The following is a 14,796-nucleotide window of genomic DNA, read 5'->3' as shown; positions in this document are numbered from 1 at the left end:
ACTCTGCAGCAGAACCACTGCTGCAGTAGCACTGGGGGTGTGGCGCTTGCAGAATATAAGCTGTGCTACCTTTGTTAATATGCTGACTCATCACCCCTGCTGATAGGGCCCAACATGGTAGTGTTATTTGCATACTTAATTACATGGTTTGAGATGGATTGGCACCAAACTCATATGTCAGTGTGTTCTTTTTGTAGTAATCTTGATCTGGGATTACTGACATTGGAAAGTGATTATTTTCATGCTGTAATATATTTAGATGTCATAGTGATAGTAGGAGCATCCAATAATAGCAATATCCAAGTTTGCTGCTTAGCTCTGTTGTTTTTTTTTTATAGATAAAGCACTCTATGATTAAAGTGGATTTGATTTGATTTGATATCAATGATTTTGGGGTATTGTCATCACCAGGTCACACTAGCAGCCTGGCAGGAGTTTGACAGCCAGCAGGAGGCAGTGCATGAGTTTGTTAATAAAGCACGCTCAACAATGGAGAGAGACCTGAACTTCAGCAGTCCAGAGAGCCTGGCTGTTGAACTTGACCAGGCCAGAGTAAGTCAAGGTTTTCTTTGGGTTTACTCCTGTGGACATATTCTGTGGGTTACTCTTGGCATTTTTACTAATGAAAGTAGTTAGCTAAATAGAGAATGTTACCAAAATCCTTTATTTTTTAAACAGGTGTTGTTGAAGCAGTGTGAAGCAGAGGCCTCACATATGAACACTTTGCTGAAAAGAGCAACAGAAATCCAACTTGGCCCAAAAAACAAGACTATGCTTTTACAACAAGCTCGTTCTCTCAGTGAGCAAGTGGACAAAGTAGAGGCTGGGCTCAAAAAAGAGTAAGATGATGGATTTCATTCTCGTTGCTTTTGCTAACAATGTTTTAGTAGTTTTAAATAGATAGTGTTTCCAAATACATTATGGTTTTAGCTTAATATGCTATTGTATTAAATGAGCTGCTTTTGCCACAAACAGCAGCACAACACAATCAAAATGTACATATTAACACAGGTTTAATTAAAAGTCAAATAATTGTGTGTGGAAACGAACCTGACACAATCTCAAGGACCCAGATGTAGTAAACCGAATTATCTGGTACTCTGTATCTCACATGATTGGCAAGGTTTATTTGCAACTATTACCTACTCAGCGAATTAAAAAAATTTACTTTTGTGTTCCAGTGTCAAGACTCTGGAAGATATGAAAACTCAGTGGGATCAGTTTGGAGCTGGGTTTGAAACCTTTTCCTTGTGGATATCGGACAAAGAAAAGCAGCTGGATGTACTGAAATCTTCTACTTTGCCTCTTGAGCAACAGGTCAACACAGTAAAGGTACATTATTGTGTATTATAACAGTAATCTTAGCAAATCAATAAGGCTGTTTTAAGGAGCCATTGGGGTTAGAAAGCAACAACAGGCCTTCTTTGCCCAAGGGCGGACACACTGTCTCTGTTTTGGACTCTAACATCAGTCCTCTGTCTTCAACACAAATGGTGCTTGTAGGGTGAGGGTGTATTTCTTAAGAAAACCTTATACCTTACCTTATAGACAGTTTGTTTCAATTCTTAAGGATATGGAGCAGGGGAATATTGGTCAGTGTTTTGTGTTCTTAAAATTTTATTTTTGCCTTATTCAGTGAACTAGGGGGCTTGTGCTTATTTTAGGAATGTGTAATTGCTGTGTTCAAAAGTTATCCTTCATGTTCTTTTTGCTGCATCAAGAGACTTTAATCTCAATCAGACTCTGGTTAAATAAAGGTTAAATACAAATAAATTAAAAAAGCCCTCGTGCATTTTGATAGTTTTGATTATTTGCTCTTTTCTGTGAAACTTAAAATTTATATGCATTTTGGTATTCATTTAAATGGCCACTGTTTTAGGTAACTTTAATGTGCAATGGTGTAAAATGCAAAGGCCATTTTAGTCACCAACCAGTACACACCACTCCCCAATGCCCAACAAAATTCCATAGTATTTCAACTCCACTGGTCAATTAAGAAAGATAGTGATTATCTCAGTCTTATTTATTGTTTTGTCTCCATACCTGCATGTCCAGGCTATTGGTGCAGAGCTTCAGGAGCGAGCTGAGGTTCCTACTCAGCTGGAGGCAGATTCGCAGGCACTAGCCCAGTTTGTATCTTCAGGGGAGGCAGCTCGCATCAAGGCCCGTCTGACCCAAATCGGCAGGTACTGGGAGGAGCTGAAGGAGAGCGTACAGCAGCTGAATGGACAGCTGGAGGAAAGCTCTTCTCACCAGCAGAAGTTCAAAATCAACCTAGAGGAGGTAAAGGGGCTTATTGGTCATTTTTTCAATATCATGGCAGTATACAGAATAGCATCTCGGGAAGATATGAACATGCAGTTAGTTTTTTAAATCTTTATTCTCTCCTAGGTGCAAGCATCTCTCAGTGAACTACAATCAAAACTGGAGCATCCTATCAAATCCTGCACCGCCTCATCAGAGACCTACAAAGCTCTTCAAAACCACATGGTGTTCAATTGTTATACTTTTATATTTTAATACAAAATCATATATTTGGAAGGAAACAAATGTTATCATGCTTTTCTCCTTTAATTTAAAAAACTATACATGCCAACAGTATTTTCAAAAATGAATTGCAAAGCATAATACAGATCGTTCTTTTCTGTGCCAGTCTTTCAGCTCGCAGGTAATGCTGTGTTGGTCACTGTCTTGTGTTTTTGTTCCCTAGGATGTCTGTCAGCATCTGGAAAAGCTGAAGGGAACCTTGCTGTCCCTGTCAGCTGGTGCCCGAAGACTTAGTGACAGAGAGCAAGCAGAAAGGACTGTGACAGAGCTAAACACAAGCTATGACCAAAGTGTACAGGAGGCAAAGGACAAACAGAGCACACTGGAAAACCTGCTTTCTCTTTGGCAAAAGTAAGAGCTACTGAACAATACATGCATTTACAGTTCAGTTGGATCACTGGCTTATCTTGGACAGATATATACAATAAGAAATGCTGATAGTAATGTCAACACATTACACACACACACTTTAAGGTACCAGTGTTTCTATTGATGTGTTTCAGGTATGAGAAACTGCGTTCAAACATTGTTTCTTGCTTGGAGAGGAGTGAATCTGCATCCAAACCAGAGAGTCACTTTCTGTCAGCTGATAAAACCAAGCTCCGCACGGAGATACAAGATTTGCAGGTACAATACCTGCACACATACTTACATAGTTCTCCAAAACAAATCTCTAACCAAATAATTTCAAAATAATGGAAAAAATAAATGGTCCATGCTAAGGTTCAAATTTTTGTCCCCATATATGACAATGTGAAGAGACATTTGCCCCCACAACATGATGAATAAATAGTGCATGTACATACATAGATATTATATTTTGCATGAATGTTTATTTAAGAAAAGTATGTTCTCCCTGCAGGCTTTACACTCTGAGGTCCAGTCCCTTGAGCCCGCTCATACTGAATTGGTATCTTTGGGGATGTCCTTGTGTCCGACTGCACCAGAAGAGAGAGTGAGGCAACTAAAAGACGAGCTGGAGACCCTAGAGAGGAGTTTGCATGTTCAAAATGAAGTCCTCCCTCAAAGGTAAGATATTCTGTTTTACCTTATCAGGTCACACATACACATGCTGTTCCAGGGACCTGTCTGATGAAGCAAATTTTGTCAGTATCTTTTATTACACAGTTTTCACAAACCTAACAATTGGTCCATCAGGGCAATTAAAGGGAAATCAACCTGATACTGACAAAACACAGCTACTGATGATGGTTGTTTTGTGGTGTATGTTTTGTGTTTGTGTGGGTAATTGTTGAAACAAATGAAACAATGATGCAAATACAGTAAAATTAATACATGTCTAAAATATCAGTGGTAAATGCTTATGTCTACTCAATCTGGCTATGCTATGTTTTGGATTTTTCTTAGACAACATATTATCCAAAGAAGGTTAAAGTCAAGGGCAACTGGACTTGGTTGAAGATACTGGAAGACAATGCAGACAAGACAATTAGACAACATATTCAATATAGAACATGTTAATTACAGATATTAAGCATGTAAAATACACCATAGGTTTATGGTTAAACATAGTGTAACAGTGAGAGAATATCAGAACGTGACATATTTCATTTTTTGTGTGTGGCAAACTTCAGCCTGCATTTAATAAAATACTGAAAAGTATAATGCTAGTTAAAACAGCTCTTGTTTGCTGATTAGAATCACTAACCTGTCGTTTTGTCCCACAGAATCAAAGAGCTTCAGAGCCACCTCTCACTGGTAGAGCAGTTTGACCAGGCCCTGGTAAAATTCTCCCAGTGGAGTGAGACCATGCTCTCAAATCTGCACTCAGCTTCTCAAATCAACATTAGCAACCTGCAGTCTGCCACCACAAAAGTAAAGGTAAGAACCACACAGAATCATTGTTCATCCGTTTGTGCATGCAGAATGCTACTCCTTCCAGAGCCACTTAGTCAGTTAGCAGACAAGCAGCATTTTACAACTGATTGCTTGCTTTTGACAGGAGACCCAGGTGGCCTTACAGAAGCAGTCCAGTGTGAGACAGAGCTTGGAGCAGCAGGCCGAGAAGCTCTGTCAGTTCTGTGACCCTGGTGATACACAGCTTCTCCGCAGCAGAGCAGACAGCTGTTTGCAGCCCTACCTAGAGGCCCAGCACATAGCTGAGCTCCAGTTAGAGTGCCTTGCAAGGCTCGAGGCTTTCCTGCAGACCCACAGTGTGGCTGCAGGAGTGTTGCGGGGTCTGAAGCAGACTGTGGAGAGTGCTGGCAGCTGGGACCGTGGGAAAGTAGAAGAGCTGCAGCAGGAGCTGGCCACTATTGTCCCGGACATTAGCCACCTTGAGACTCTAGCCGTCAGTCTGGACAGCAGTCTCTGCAAAAGCCATCTCCACATTGGAGGTGATGAGGGTTCTCGTAAGTCATGTCGCATGCTGGCTGATTCACTCAGTGCTGAGCTGGATGCTGTGAGGAACTTGCTTGGTACTAAGCAGAATGAAGCAGAGGCCCTGGGGGCTCTGTGGACCTCCTTTAGACAGCGGAAAGAACAACTACTCAAAGCTGTGGAGGACATAGAAGAAAAAGCTGACCACCAGAGCTTCAAAGAACCTAGCCTGCATGCACTACAGCAGAGGTAAATCATTATAAGAGTATAATATCAATATTTATGTTAGGTTAATGCTATAATTCAAAAGTTGAGGTAGTAGGGATATTAACATTTGGTCCTAGTACCATGATTGGGTATGAGAACATGTGCAACAGCAACATATTATCCCTCTGTTTGCCAGGCTAAGGTTCTTTAACCAGATGGAGGATGAGCTCCAGTCACACCAGCACGAGGAACAGTGGCTGAGGGACAAGGGCAACCAGCTGGCCCAGAGAGATGCAGAGTTGGCTGGGGAGGTACTGAGGGAAATCAGTCTGCTGGAGACTACATGGGAGGATACGAAGAGGCTGATCACAGATAGGTACTGAAAGAATGGACGAGGGTTTTCCATGCTACTGATTCAGTAAATATTGCAAAAGGTGGTTGGTAAAAGCTAAATACAATGCTTAAAACAAAAAATACTAAAACAATCAATACTGAAATGCAAAACTCAAAGAAAAAGATATTACTGGGAGAAAGAGTCAATGGGAAGGTGTTTTCTTTTTTTTCTTTTTCAATTTGTGCGATTGTTGCAGATGGGTGAACCATTTTTTTTATATACTTGAACTCTCTGTTGTAGTACTTTTCTCATGTATACTAATTAAAGCATTATGGAACACAGTCTTTTTTGGGGAAAAAACATTGGTACACTGACCTCTATGGGTTGATTGTTTCATGTTTGTTGCACTTATGACCACATGGTAAAATTACGCTATTCTGAAATATTACATCACTTCTGGGATGAGAATTTTTCTACTGTTATAAGGCTAAATAGATGAATTTTCAGTTTTTCATTACTTTTTAACACTCCAAGAGCTTGTTGGCATATTTTATTTTTATTTTTTTCATTTTATTTTTGACTGTTATGCAGTTTATTGTATGTTTATTGAATGTTATGTTTGTAGTTAATTTACATATAAGCTTGAATAGGTAATAAATTCCTCTCTTTCTTTGACAGACAGGAGCAGTGCAATGTCCTTGTTGAGCTTATGAGAGAATACCAAGTCCTGAAAACCTCCATCAGCAGCATTATTGAGAGCACCGAGCCTCTGGTTGAAATAAGCTCTGTTTTGAAGGATCAGGAGGAAGCCAGAAGGTCACTAACTAAGGTGTGGTCACATAATTATTTTATCTTTTTAGGGAAGTGCCTCATCTTATGTTCTTGTAATAAAACATTTCACAAATCCAGAACAAAGAAAATGTTCTGGGTTTTCCCTTTGTTTATCAGAAGGCTTAAAAGGTTTGCTGTCTTTACTCCATTTGTAGCATGAGGCAGTGAAGGTAGAGATGGCTGCCAAGCAACATGAATTGGACCAGTTTTCGGGTAAAGGAAAACAGCTGGTGGTTGAATTGAAGAAGATCCCCGAGTGTGATGCTCAAATGATGAAAAAGGATATGGAGACTCTTGTCGATCAGTGGCTAGATGTAAGTACGACTTCAGGAGTTGCTGCAATCATGATATGTTGATTTGACGTGTTACTGATTTACTTTTAATAGTTTTGGGACAACAATGGAGGACTATGGCACAGAGCAGTTAGTTATGTGGCCTTTGGCTACACAGGTAATACTTTTTCACAGGATCAATTTATTGCAATTTTTTTTTTTTATGTAATTTGTCGACAAGAATAAAAAATGCAATATCTGCAGCTTGATCCAGTTAATACTTTCTATTAATATCTTTACCGACATAGTTTTTGCTACATGTCCTCACACCAAATTTGACGCTGGGTGTCCTTACAAGTACAACACATGTGTTTACTCCACATATTGTTGTCCTGTGTGGTCAAGGGAAGAGACCTGAAGGTTTTTGTCCATTGAGGTTTGTGGCACAATTCTCAGCCGGGAAATATTAGAAGTGATGTTTCTTGCAGAATCAGAATAAACTTAATTTCCAAATACAAATAATATACACAAATTGGTCTATAACTAAATAAATAAATATACAAAACATAAGTGCAGTGTAGAGCTTTAGAATCTATATTATGTTGCATTAGCAGGGCAAACTCCTAAAACATAAAAGTTCAGTGTCAGATACTACAGAGAGTAAAGATTTGTGACTGATTTAATCCACTTCTCAGGTGTCTGAGAAGATAGACGATAACATTGATCGCCTGAACCAGAGTTTGGCACTGTGGGATGATGTGCGTAAAATCAACGAGGACATTGAGAGCTGGACAAGCAGTTGTGTGATTGAACTCAATGAGAGCCTGAACAACCTCAATGACAGTCAGAAGGTGTCGGCTAGGCTCTCCATTTTAAAGGTAAGATTTATGGATAATTATTTGTTTACTTTCATGTTTACTTTTCCACATATGTTAAGTTAACCAAAAATTATTATCTGGTCAGAGATGCTGAAGACACAGCTAATTGTTAACATTATAGCTCCCTGCTATAAATGGCAAAAAGGCTAAAGACATGCACACAGTGTGAATCAGATTACCAAACAAAACAAAACAACTGTAAGAGATGTAATACATATATATACAATACAAATTTCTCATTTTATACATCCACAGGCAGAAATGGGTGAGAAGGAACAGAAACTTGAAACCCTGCAGAGCAAAGTATCAGAGCTGAAGAAGTGCAGTCAAAGTCAAGAGACCCCTGCTAAATTGCAGGTACTAAAGATGATTATGATCAAATATTAACCCTGACCCTGCAGATAAATTAGATGTTCCTCTCCACATGCATGTGTGTCAACCATAACATATTCTACATGCATCAGGTGCTGGAGAATGACCTTCGAAAAAAAATCAGCACTGCTCAGAAACTACATGAACAGGCTAGAGGAAATCTCATGGACTTCACTTCCCAACGGAAACAGCTGGAAGACTACATCTCACAAATGTCTGCATGGTTAAAAAGTATAGAGGATTCCCTTGTTTCTTCTCCCACTGGATCAGATCCTGAGGACATATGCAGAGTGAAGGTGCAGACTAAATATCAATGACATAGTAAATTTCAGTATTTGGGAAACAAAGTACTCTTGACACTGTCACTGGTTAGTGAGTTGTTGGTCTTACAGAAAGGCAACCCTTCTTTTGTCATAGAAGACAGAAATGAGAATGTAAGGAAACTAATAAACTAAACTGCATTGTTAAACATGTTTTGAAGGAACTCCAGAAAGAGCTGCAAAATCAGCAGGGGAGTATCGACTCCACCAGGGAGAGCCTCAACACCCTGTGTAGGAAATATCCCTCTGAGGAGCTGGCTGGTTTGGGTTCAGCTCTCACTGACCTCATCAAGACTTATGAGTCTGTGAACCAGCTTTCTACTAGGACACTGGCATCACTGCAGAACTGTCTTCAGAAGCAGTTCAATGGTGAGGAATTCAAAAAACAACTCTGATTAAAATGGGTAGTTTTACTCAGTTGTCACTTAATGCAATATGTTATTGTACTACTAAGGTTCTAATGTGTTGAAATTATACATTCTTCCATACATAAAACTGTTGCACTGCCTCCTGTTTCTGTGACCAGACACTTTTTGTAGCATCATATTCATTCCCTGCTTTGCTGAAAAGCCATACATCTTATAGTGTCCACTGAGTGTAAAATTATTTCTGTTTGAATCTACACCAGATATTAACTCTGTAATTTTCTCCCTACCTTCTCAGATCTGGTTCAGGAGTTTCATCGTTGGCTTTCAGAACAGAGGGAGATAGTGAAAGAATGCTCTGACCGATCTGGAGATACTCAAATTGTGGAACGGAAACTCCAGAAACTAAAGGTAAAAATGAAATGGAACCGAACAGCTAGACTTCACTAAATCATAGTCTTTGATGGGTATGAGAGTACCGATGAAACAGAATAACTGAAATTCCTGATTCAAAAACATCATCTGTGCCAGGATTTACAAATACAATGCTTAAAGTGATGTGGGTTATCTGTCAGGGCGCCATGGATCGTGTGGAGGAGGGTGAGGTACGTCTCACTCAGGTCTGTGAGGAAGGAGAGAAGCTCCTACTCCATCTTCCCAAAGCCAGCGCTGGGCAAGTCCAGCAGCACCTTTCCTCTATCCAGCAGGACTGGGACAGCTTTGTGGAGCAGTGCAGACAGAACCAACAGATACTGGAAGACAGTGCATCTCTCATGAAGGGGTAAAAGACTCACACAACCCAGTTCTGTAAAGCACTTTGGAAGCTAACCATTTATAAACATTACATTGTGAATTCCATGTAGGTTTGAGGGTCGTCTCAAGAAGCTCAGGTGGTGGTTGGAGCACATGGAAAAGAGGATGACCACAGATCTGATTGAAGCCAAGCAGCGTGGTCCTGAAAAGGCAATGCTCGAACAAGTGGAGGAATATCAGCAGGAAGTGCTGAAAGAAAGGTCAAGTCTGTGTATTTACTAAGAAATGAAATAGACGTGTTGTGGGTTTTTTCATTGTTTCCTAAGGTCCCCAAGAGGATCCTGAGTAATTGTCTCTAATCAATGTACTCTTTAGCTTACTTAAACATTTCATTTTCTTCCATGCAGGGATTCATTTGAGCGCTTATGTCAGGAGAGCCAGGCACTGAATGAAGGTGGACGAGGTGATGGTAGTGAGACAAGAGTGTCAGCTCAACTGCAGTCACAGCACCAGGCCTTGCTGAGACGTGTGAGAGAGAGGCTGCGCAGCTGCCAGCTCACTTTACAGGAGCAACAGGCCTTTGAAGAGACCCTACAGACTACCTGGTCCTGGCTTAGCGGAGTCCAGGAGCGCCTGGCATCACTCAACAGTACAGTTGGCAATAAAGAGACTCTGGAGAAAAGGCTAGGTCTCGTACAGGTCTGTGAATAATGTTCTGATCCAAAAATGTTATTCTTTGGATTACAGTGTTTTCTGGAAATATTTCAAATCACAGACATTATCTTATAGTTCTTAATTGCTGTTTTTTATACATGCAGGATATCCTGCTAATGAAGGGTGAAGGTGAGGTGAAGCTCAACATGACTGTAGGAAAAGGTGAACAGGTACTGAAACATAACAGAATGGAGGGGCAGGAGGCCATTTGTTCACAGCTACAGAGCCTGAAGGATGCCTGGGCCAATATGTTGATGACGTCCATGAGTTGCCACAGGTAGGAAAGTGTGTCATTTTCTGCACCCTGGGTGAACATCCACTGATGCCATAGGTCATAATTGAGGGTAAATGCACTTCTTAATTTCTTATAAAATTGTATTATTGTCCATAGTCGTCTGGAGTGGACAGTGGCCCAGTGGACCAGCTTTCAGGAAAGTAAAAGCCAACTGCAGCAGTGGATGGAGTCAGTGGAGCAGGAGGTGGGGATGACTTTGCCTCTGCAGCCAGGCCTCAAAGAGAAGTCTGCTTTGCTTGAGCGCCTTAGGGCCATCCAGGCTGATGTGGATGCTCATGCAGCAGCACTGTCACGCCTAACAGACAAAGCAGTGGAGATGCATGAAAAAACTGGCGACCAGACCTTTGGACCAGAGTCAAAGGCGGAGCTCAATGCACACTTTGCTGATATCTCAGCTGTTGTCAAGGTGATATAAATACAGGCGTAGGTTAAATAGTTCTTGCAAATAATTGCTAGATCCTAGACGATTAATTCAGAAGCTAGCCAAAAATAAGCTACATCTGGGAGAGATCCAAGATTGTTCCTACAGGGCAGACACTGGGAAGAGAGATGTGTTACATTAAGCAAGTTGAGACAGAAATTTTAGTATATTAAATTTAACTGTGATTGAACAGTTAAACTTGAAACTTTCAAGATTGCAAACTCCAGTCACACTTACCCTAGCACAGAAATAGGCTAAAGATACAATAAAATATTTGCAAATACTATTTACCACATTAATATTTAGACAGTTCCTCATTCAAAACTGGTAGCTGGTGTTTACATTGTCTTTTTCTTCCACAAAGGGTAAAGTGCAGTCCATGCAAAACATTGTGTCTGAGCATGAGCAGTATCTTGATGCCCTGAGAGACTTCAATGATTGGCTGATTTCAGCAAAAGAGGAGCTTCAGCGGTGGTCAGATCTGTCAGGAGACTCAGTCTCCATTAAAAGAAAGCTCTCCAAGGTGCAGGTGAGGATCTTAAAATGTTATACTTAGGAAGAAAATCTGTATGTGGCTTCTGGTCGGATCCAGGCAAGAGATGTATGTCCTCCAAAGCATTTCATATTTACTCCACGATCTTGTCCCTCTCGGTTGTTGCCTGAATACATCAACAAATAGGCATCTTTACTAGGTGTTTAAAGTTGGCTCCTCTCATTGGAATAACAGTGTGACCTCGAGGGGTCTTCCAGGATCGTTGAACTCCTGGCCATGTAAAGAAAACTGCCACTTGTGGAAACAGTTTAATTGGTTTGGTCACAGTTGAGGTCTCATGACCATTATTTATTTATAATGATTCCCTTTACTATGATTGACCCCAAAGAACCTGAACATGTTGAACATCCTGAACATGAAGACTGTGAAGACTCCTTAAGACTTTGTCAGGCCTTATTGACACAAGGACACCTGTATGTATAGTACAGACATGCCAAAAAAGCTGCAGATGATGTATTCATATGCAAAAGCCCAGATGAGGAAGGTATTTGGAGAGTCAGAGAAAACACCTAAGGCTGTCCACAAGTATGGCTTTTGCAAGACATTTGTTGGGGAAAAAATGGTCTCTCGCAAACTGTTGTCTGGCTTTTCCTTTGCAGAATGATCTTTGCTGTTTTAAGGGGCTAGATCTAAAAAATAAATAAAACGCTGAAAAGATGTTGCTTTAGACCTTTTCTTAAGGAATGAATTTCAAGTGGCTTTCAAGTCCAGGGTAGCACAAGCTTTGTCACTGTTGTGCTTCACAGGTATTGTTGGGAGTTACCTTACTCATGGCTAGAAGTGACTGTTTTGATTTCTTTTGCACTTTCCAGGAGTTGCTTGACTCTAAGCAACGAGGCAGAGAGAGGCTGAACCGGGTTCAAAGATGTGGGGCAGTGGCAAGAGATCACACTGGTTCGGGGGGCTATGAGGCTATGGAACGAGAGGAAGCAGCACTGTTGTCATCCTGGGAACAGTGGGAACGTGGAGCACTGCAGACACGGGCTAGTCTGGAGACTGCCCTCTCCCAGATAGCCAGCTCTGAACAGGAGTTCACCAGCCGGTCAACACAGCTGGAACAGGACCTGCGGGACTTCAGCCGCCAGCTACATGACTGCCGTCTGCGGTTGGCTCAAGCAGAAGGAAAAAATGATGGAGAGGAGGCTGTTAAAGGCTGGCAGATAGCAAAGGTAGGTCTTTGCTTTATTAAGTTCCAATAATAAGCCACCATTAATTGGAAACAAGCAATGGATAACTAATGCATATTTGTGGCTGTTCATCAGTTGTTGGTTATTTGTTTTCCACCCAGGACACTTTGGAGGAACTTGTCAAAGCTGAGTCCATGTCCGATAGTCTGAAGACTCAACTCAATGATCTGTGCCGATTCTCCAGAGACATGGGCACACAATCTGAGAGAGTGTCTGCTCTCATTAAAGAATACAACAGGTGAGAACGGTGTAAATATTATTCTTTAAGGAAAACTGTAGCTATGTTTACATGCAACTTTGTGTAATTTTTCCATAGTATTACACAGGATCTGTTGTAGAACCATACACCAGGAGTGACCAGAAGAATAGTAACATTTCTTCAATGTAGGAAAATGCAGTATAGTAGCCCCACAGTAAATACTACCTCAGTTAAATGTTCAGTTTTTCTTTCTGTGTTTGGGGCTGTATTTTGTGGTGTTGTTGTGCTGGACTGCATTATATTGTACTGCAATATATGCAGGCCTGAATTTCATCATTTTAGTGAGTCTCATTTGAGGGTGCTGACAGATGTCTACATGATGACATCATACTAAATGGTACACAATATTTATGTTTTTAAATTGATTTAAATGGCAAGGATAACATATCTAATAGTTAAGCAATTTACCTACAATGTGAGAACATTTTACACTTAAGCAGACAGCAAACTTGAACACCAACATAGCAGCCACCGCAACTACTCAGTCAACAAGAACTAATGCGTGAGAGCTGCAAAAAGACGAAGAGGGAGAGACAGCGCCTGGACCTATTATATAATTGAATCGACACCTTTCCGACACAATGTCAACAAGAAGACTATTTTTAATTCTAGCTAAACATGGGTAAAATTTATTACAGAATTTTTGCTTTGGATTGTGATGTAAAGTAAAGTTATTTCTATTTTTCTGGTAAAACTGAGCATAAATGCCTTGACAACCAATAGTCAAATCAACAAGCCTGAGAGAAAAGAACTTATATTAAAAGAAAAATATCCAGATCTCTAAATTGAATAACAATGATACATGTTGAATGTAGAAAAATGTTTTTTTCTTCCTGACTTGTTTCTAGTCTGAGTCTCCAAGCGTCCAAGGAGTGCCAAAGCAAAGAGAAGCTACTGGAACAAGGGTTCCGCTCAGCCTTCAGAGAATTCCAGCAGTGGTTGGTCAATGCCAAGATCAACACAGCCAAGTGCTTTGACGTACCTCAAAATGTCAATGAGGCCTCATCTAGCTTGCAGAAGATTCAGGTACAGTGTTCCAAGTCAAAGCCATGGAACATTAAGGCACTTATCCTGTCAGAATTACAGGTTTGAATACCCCTGGGGTTATCAACACAGTGTGATTTTAATTTGCAATAACTTGTCGATGTGTTCTCATCACAAAATAAAACTGTAACTGAATGACAGCTAAATGGAGCCTTGCGGTAATTCGGGCAGGCACGGAAGTCAATAGTCACATATACCATATACCCACCAGTCAAGTACTGTATGTCTGCCACACAATAGGCGGTCCATATAAACCTTTGGCGCTCAATTAGTCTAAATACAACAACTTTGAGCTCTGCATCAATTCATATTAAATAAATGTTATATATCTTGTGATCTGTCAGGGATGTTTGCTAGTTCAGATACTATGTCAAACTTGCTTAGATTTGTTCCAGAACATCAACATGAACAGATCCACACTGCCAAACTAAAATGGATATTGTTGCAATAAAGGGTTAAAATTTGACTACATTATAAAATTAATAGTTTCACTACATGCTTAAGTACATCATCTTTCTCTTCTTCTCTTGTCAGGAGTTTCTAAATGACAGAGAGCAAGGTCAGTCTAAGCTGAATGCTGTGGTTGTGAATGGTGAGCTTGTCTCTAGTATCGCAGCGAAAGACAAAGTTGATGCAGTTCGGGCTAAAATGAACACTGCCAGAGAGGACTGGAAAAATATGATGTCTAACCTTCACAACAGAGAGACAAGTCTACAAGTAAGCGCCCAAATATCCCTTTTCACCAATCAGGCCATTATGAAAAAAAGTGTAATACATTTTAAGTCAACAAAATATCTCAGCAGTCTCTTTATATCGTCTTGTGCGTTGCAGAATGTTTTGTCCCAGATGAAAGATTTCGAGGCAAGTGCCGAGCCTCTTCAGGAGTGCCTGAATGCCACAGAGCTGGCTGTGCAGGAGAGCAGCACAAGGCTTCATGATCTCACAGCCAAGAAGCTAGAGCTTCACAAGCTACAGGTACTGTATGTACACTGAGAATGGAACACCACTCATGTTCATGTGCAACCACCACTCAGTGCTTGAGTGCCAACCTGACTATTTCTGTCATCTGCAGAAACTTACCATTCTAGCTATGTTACAGTCTTT

The 14,796-nt window shown here is 40.6% G+C and overlaps 1 protein-coding gene across 1 annotated transcript in view; it reads left to right on the top strand.

Moving 5' to 3' along the window:
* Window positions 1-14,796, top strand: part of syne1b (spectrin repeat containing, nuclear envelope 1b) — an 83,330-nt gene that overhangs the window by 25,485 nt on the left and 43,049 nt on the right. Inside the window, 29 exon segments of the mRNA XM_038729144.1 lie at window positions 412-552; window positions 679-839; window positions 1,182-1,332; window positions 2,056-2,283; window positions 2,392-2,490; window positions 2,711-2,898; window positions 3,051-3,174; window positions 3,410-3,576; window positions 4,236-4,389; window positions 4,511-5,136; window positions 5,291-5,470; window positions 6,107-6,257; window positions 6,415-6,573; window positions 7,227-7,409; window positions 7,665-7,766; window positions 7,874-8,077; window positions 8,263-8,470; window positions 8,765-8,877; window positions 9,042-9,247; window positions 9,330-9,479; window positions 9,627-9,918; window positions 10,038-10,210; window positions 10,325-10,634; window positions 11,014-11,178; window positions 12,015-12,371; window positions 12,491-12,627; window positions 13,497-13,674; window positions 14,227-14,409; window positions 14,524-14,667. Coding sequence (XP_038585072.1) covers window positions 412-552; window positions 679-839; window positions 1,182-1,332; window positions 2,056-2,283; window positions 2,392-2,490; window positions 2,711-2,898; window positions 3,051-3,174; window positions 3,410-3,576; window positions 4,236-4,389; window positions 4,511-5,136; window positions 5,291-5,470; window positions 6,107-6,257; window positions 6,415-6,573; window positions 7,227-7,409; window positions 7,665-7,766; window positions 7,874-8,077; window positions 8,263-8,470; window positions 8,765-8,877; window positions 9,042-9,247; window positions 9,330-9,479; window positions 9,627-9,918; window positions 10,038-10,210; window positions 10,325-10,634; window positions 11,014-11,178; window positions 12,015-12,371; window positions 12,491-12,627; window positions 13,497-13,674; window positions 14,227-14,409; window positions 14,524-14,667 — 5,634 coding nt within the window.

This window comes from Micropterus salmoides, unplaced genomic scaffold (genome assembly GCF_014851395.1).
Source record: "Micropterus salmoides isolate LMB-PRFRI ecotype aquatic unplaced genomic scaffold, ASM1485139v1 Ms_hic_scaffold_19, whole genome shotgun sequence".
NCBI classification, from domain to species: Eukaryota; Metazoa; Chordata; class Actinopteri; order Centrarchiformes; family Centrarchidae; genus Micropterus; species Micropterus salmoides.
Note: the sequence above shows the minus strand (reverse complement) of the source record. Positions and strands in the feature narration are given on the sequence as shown.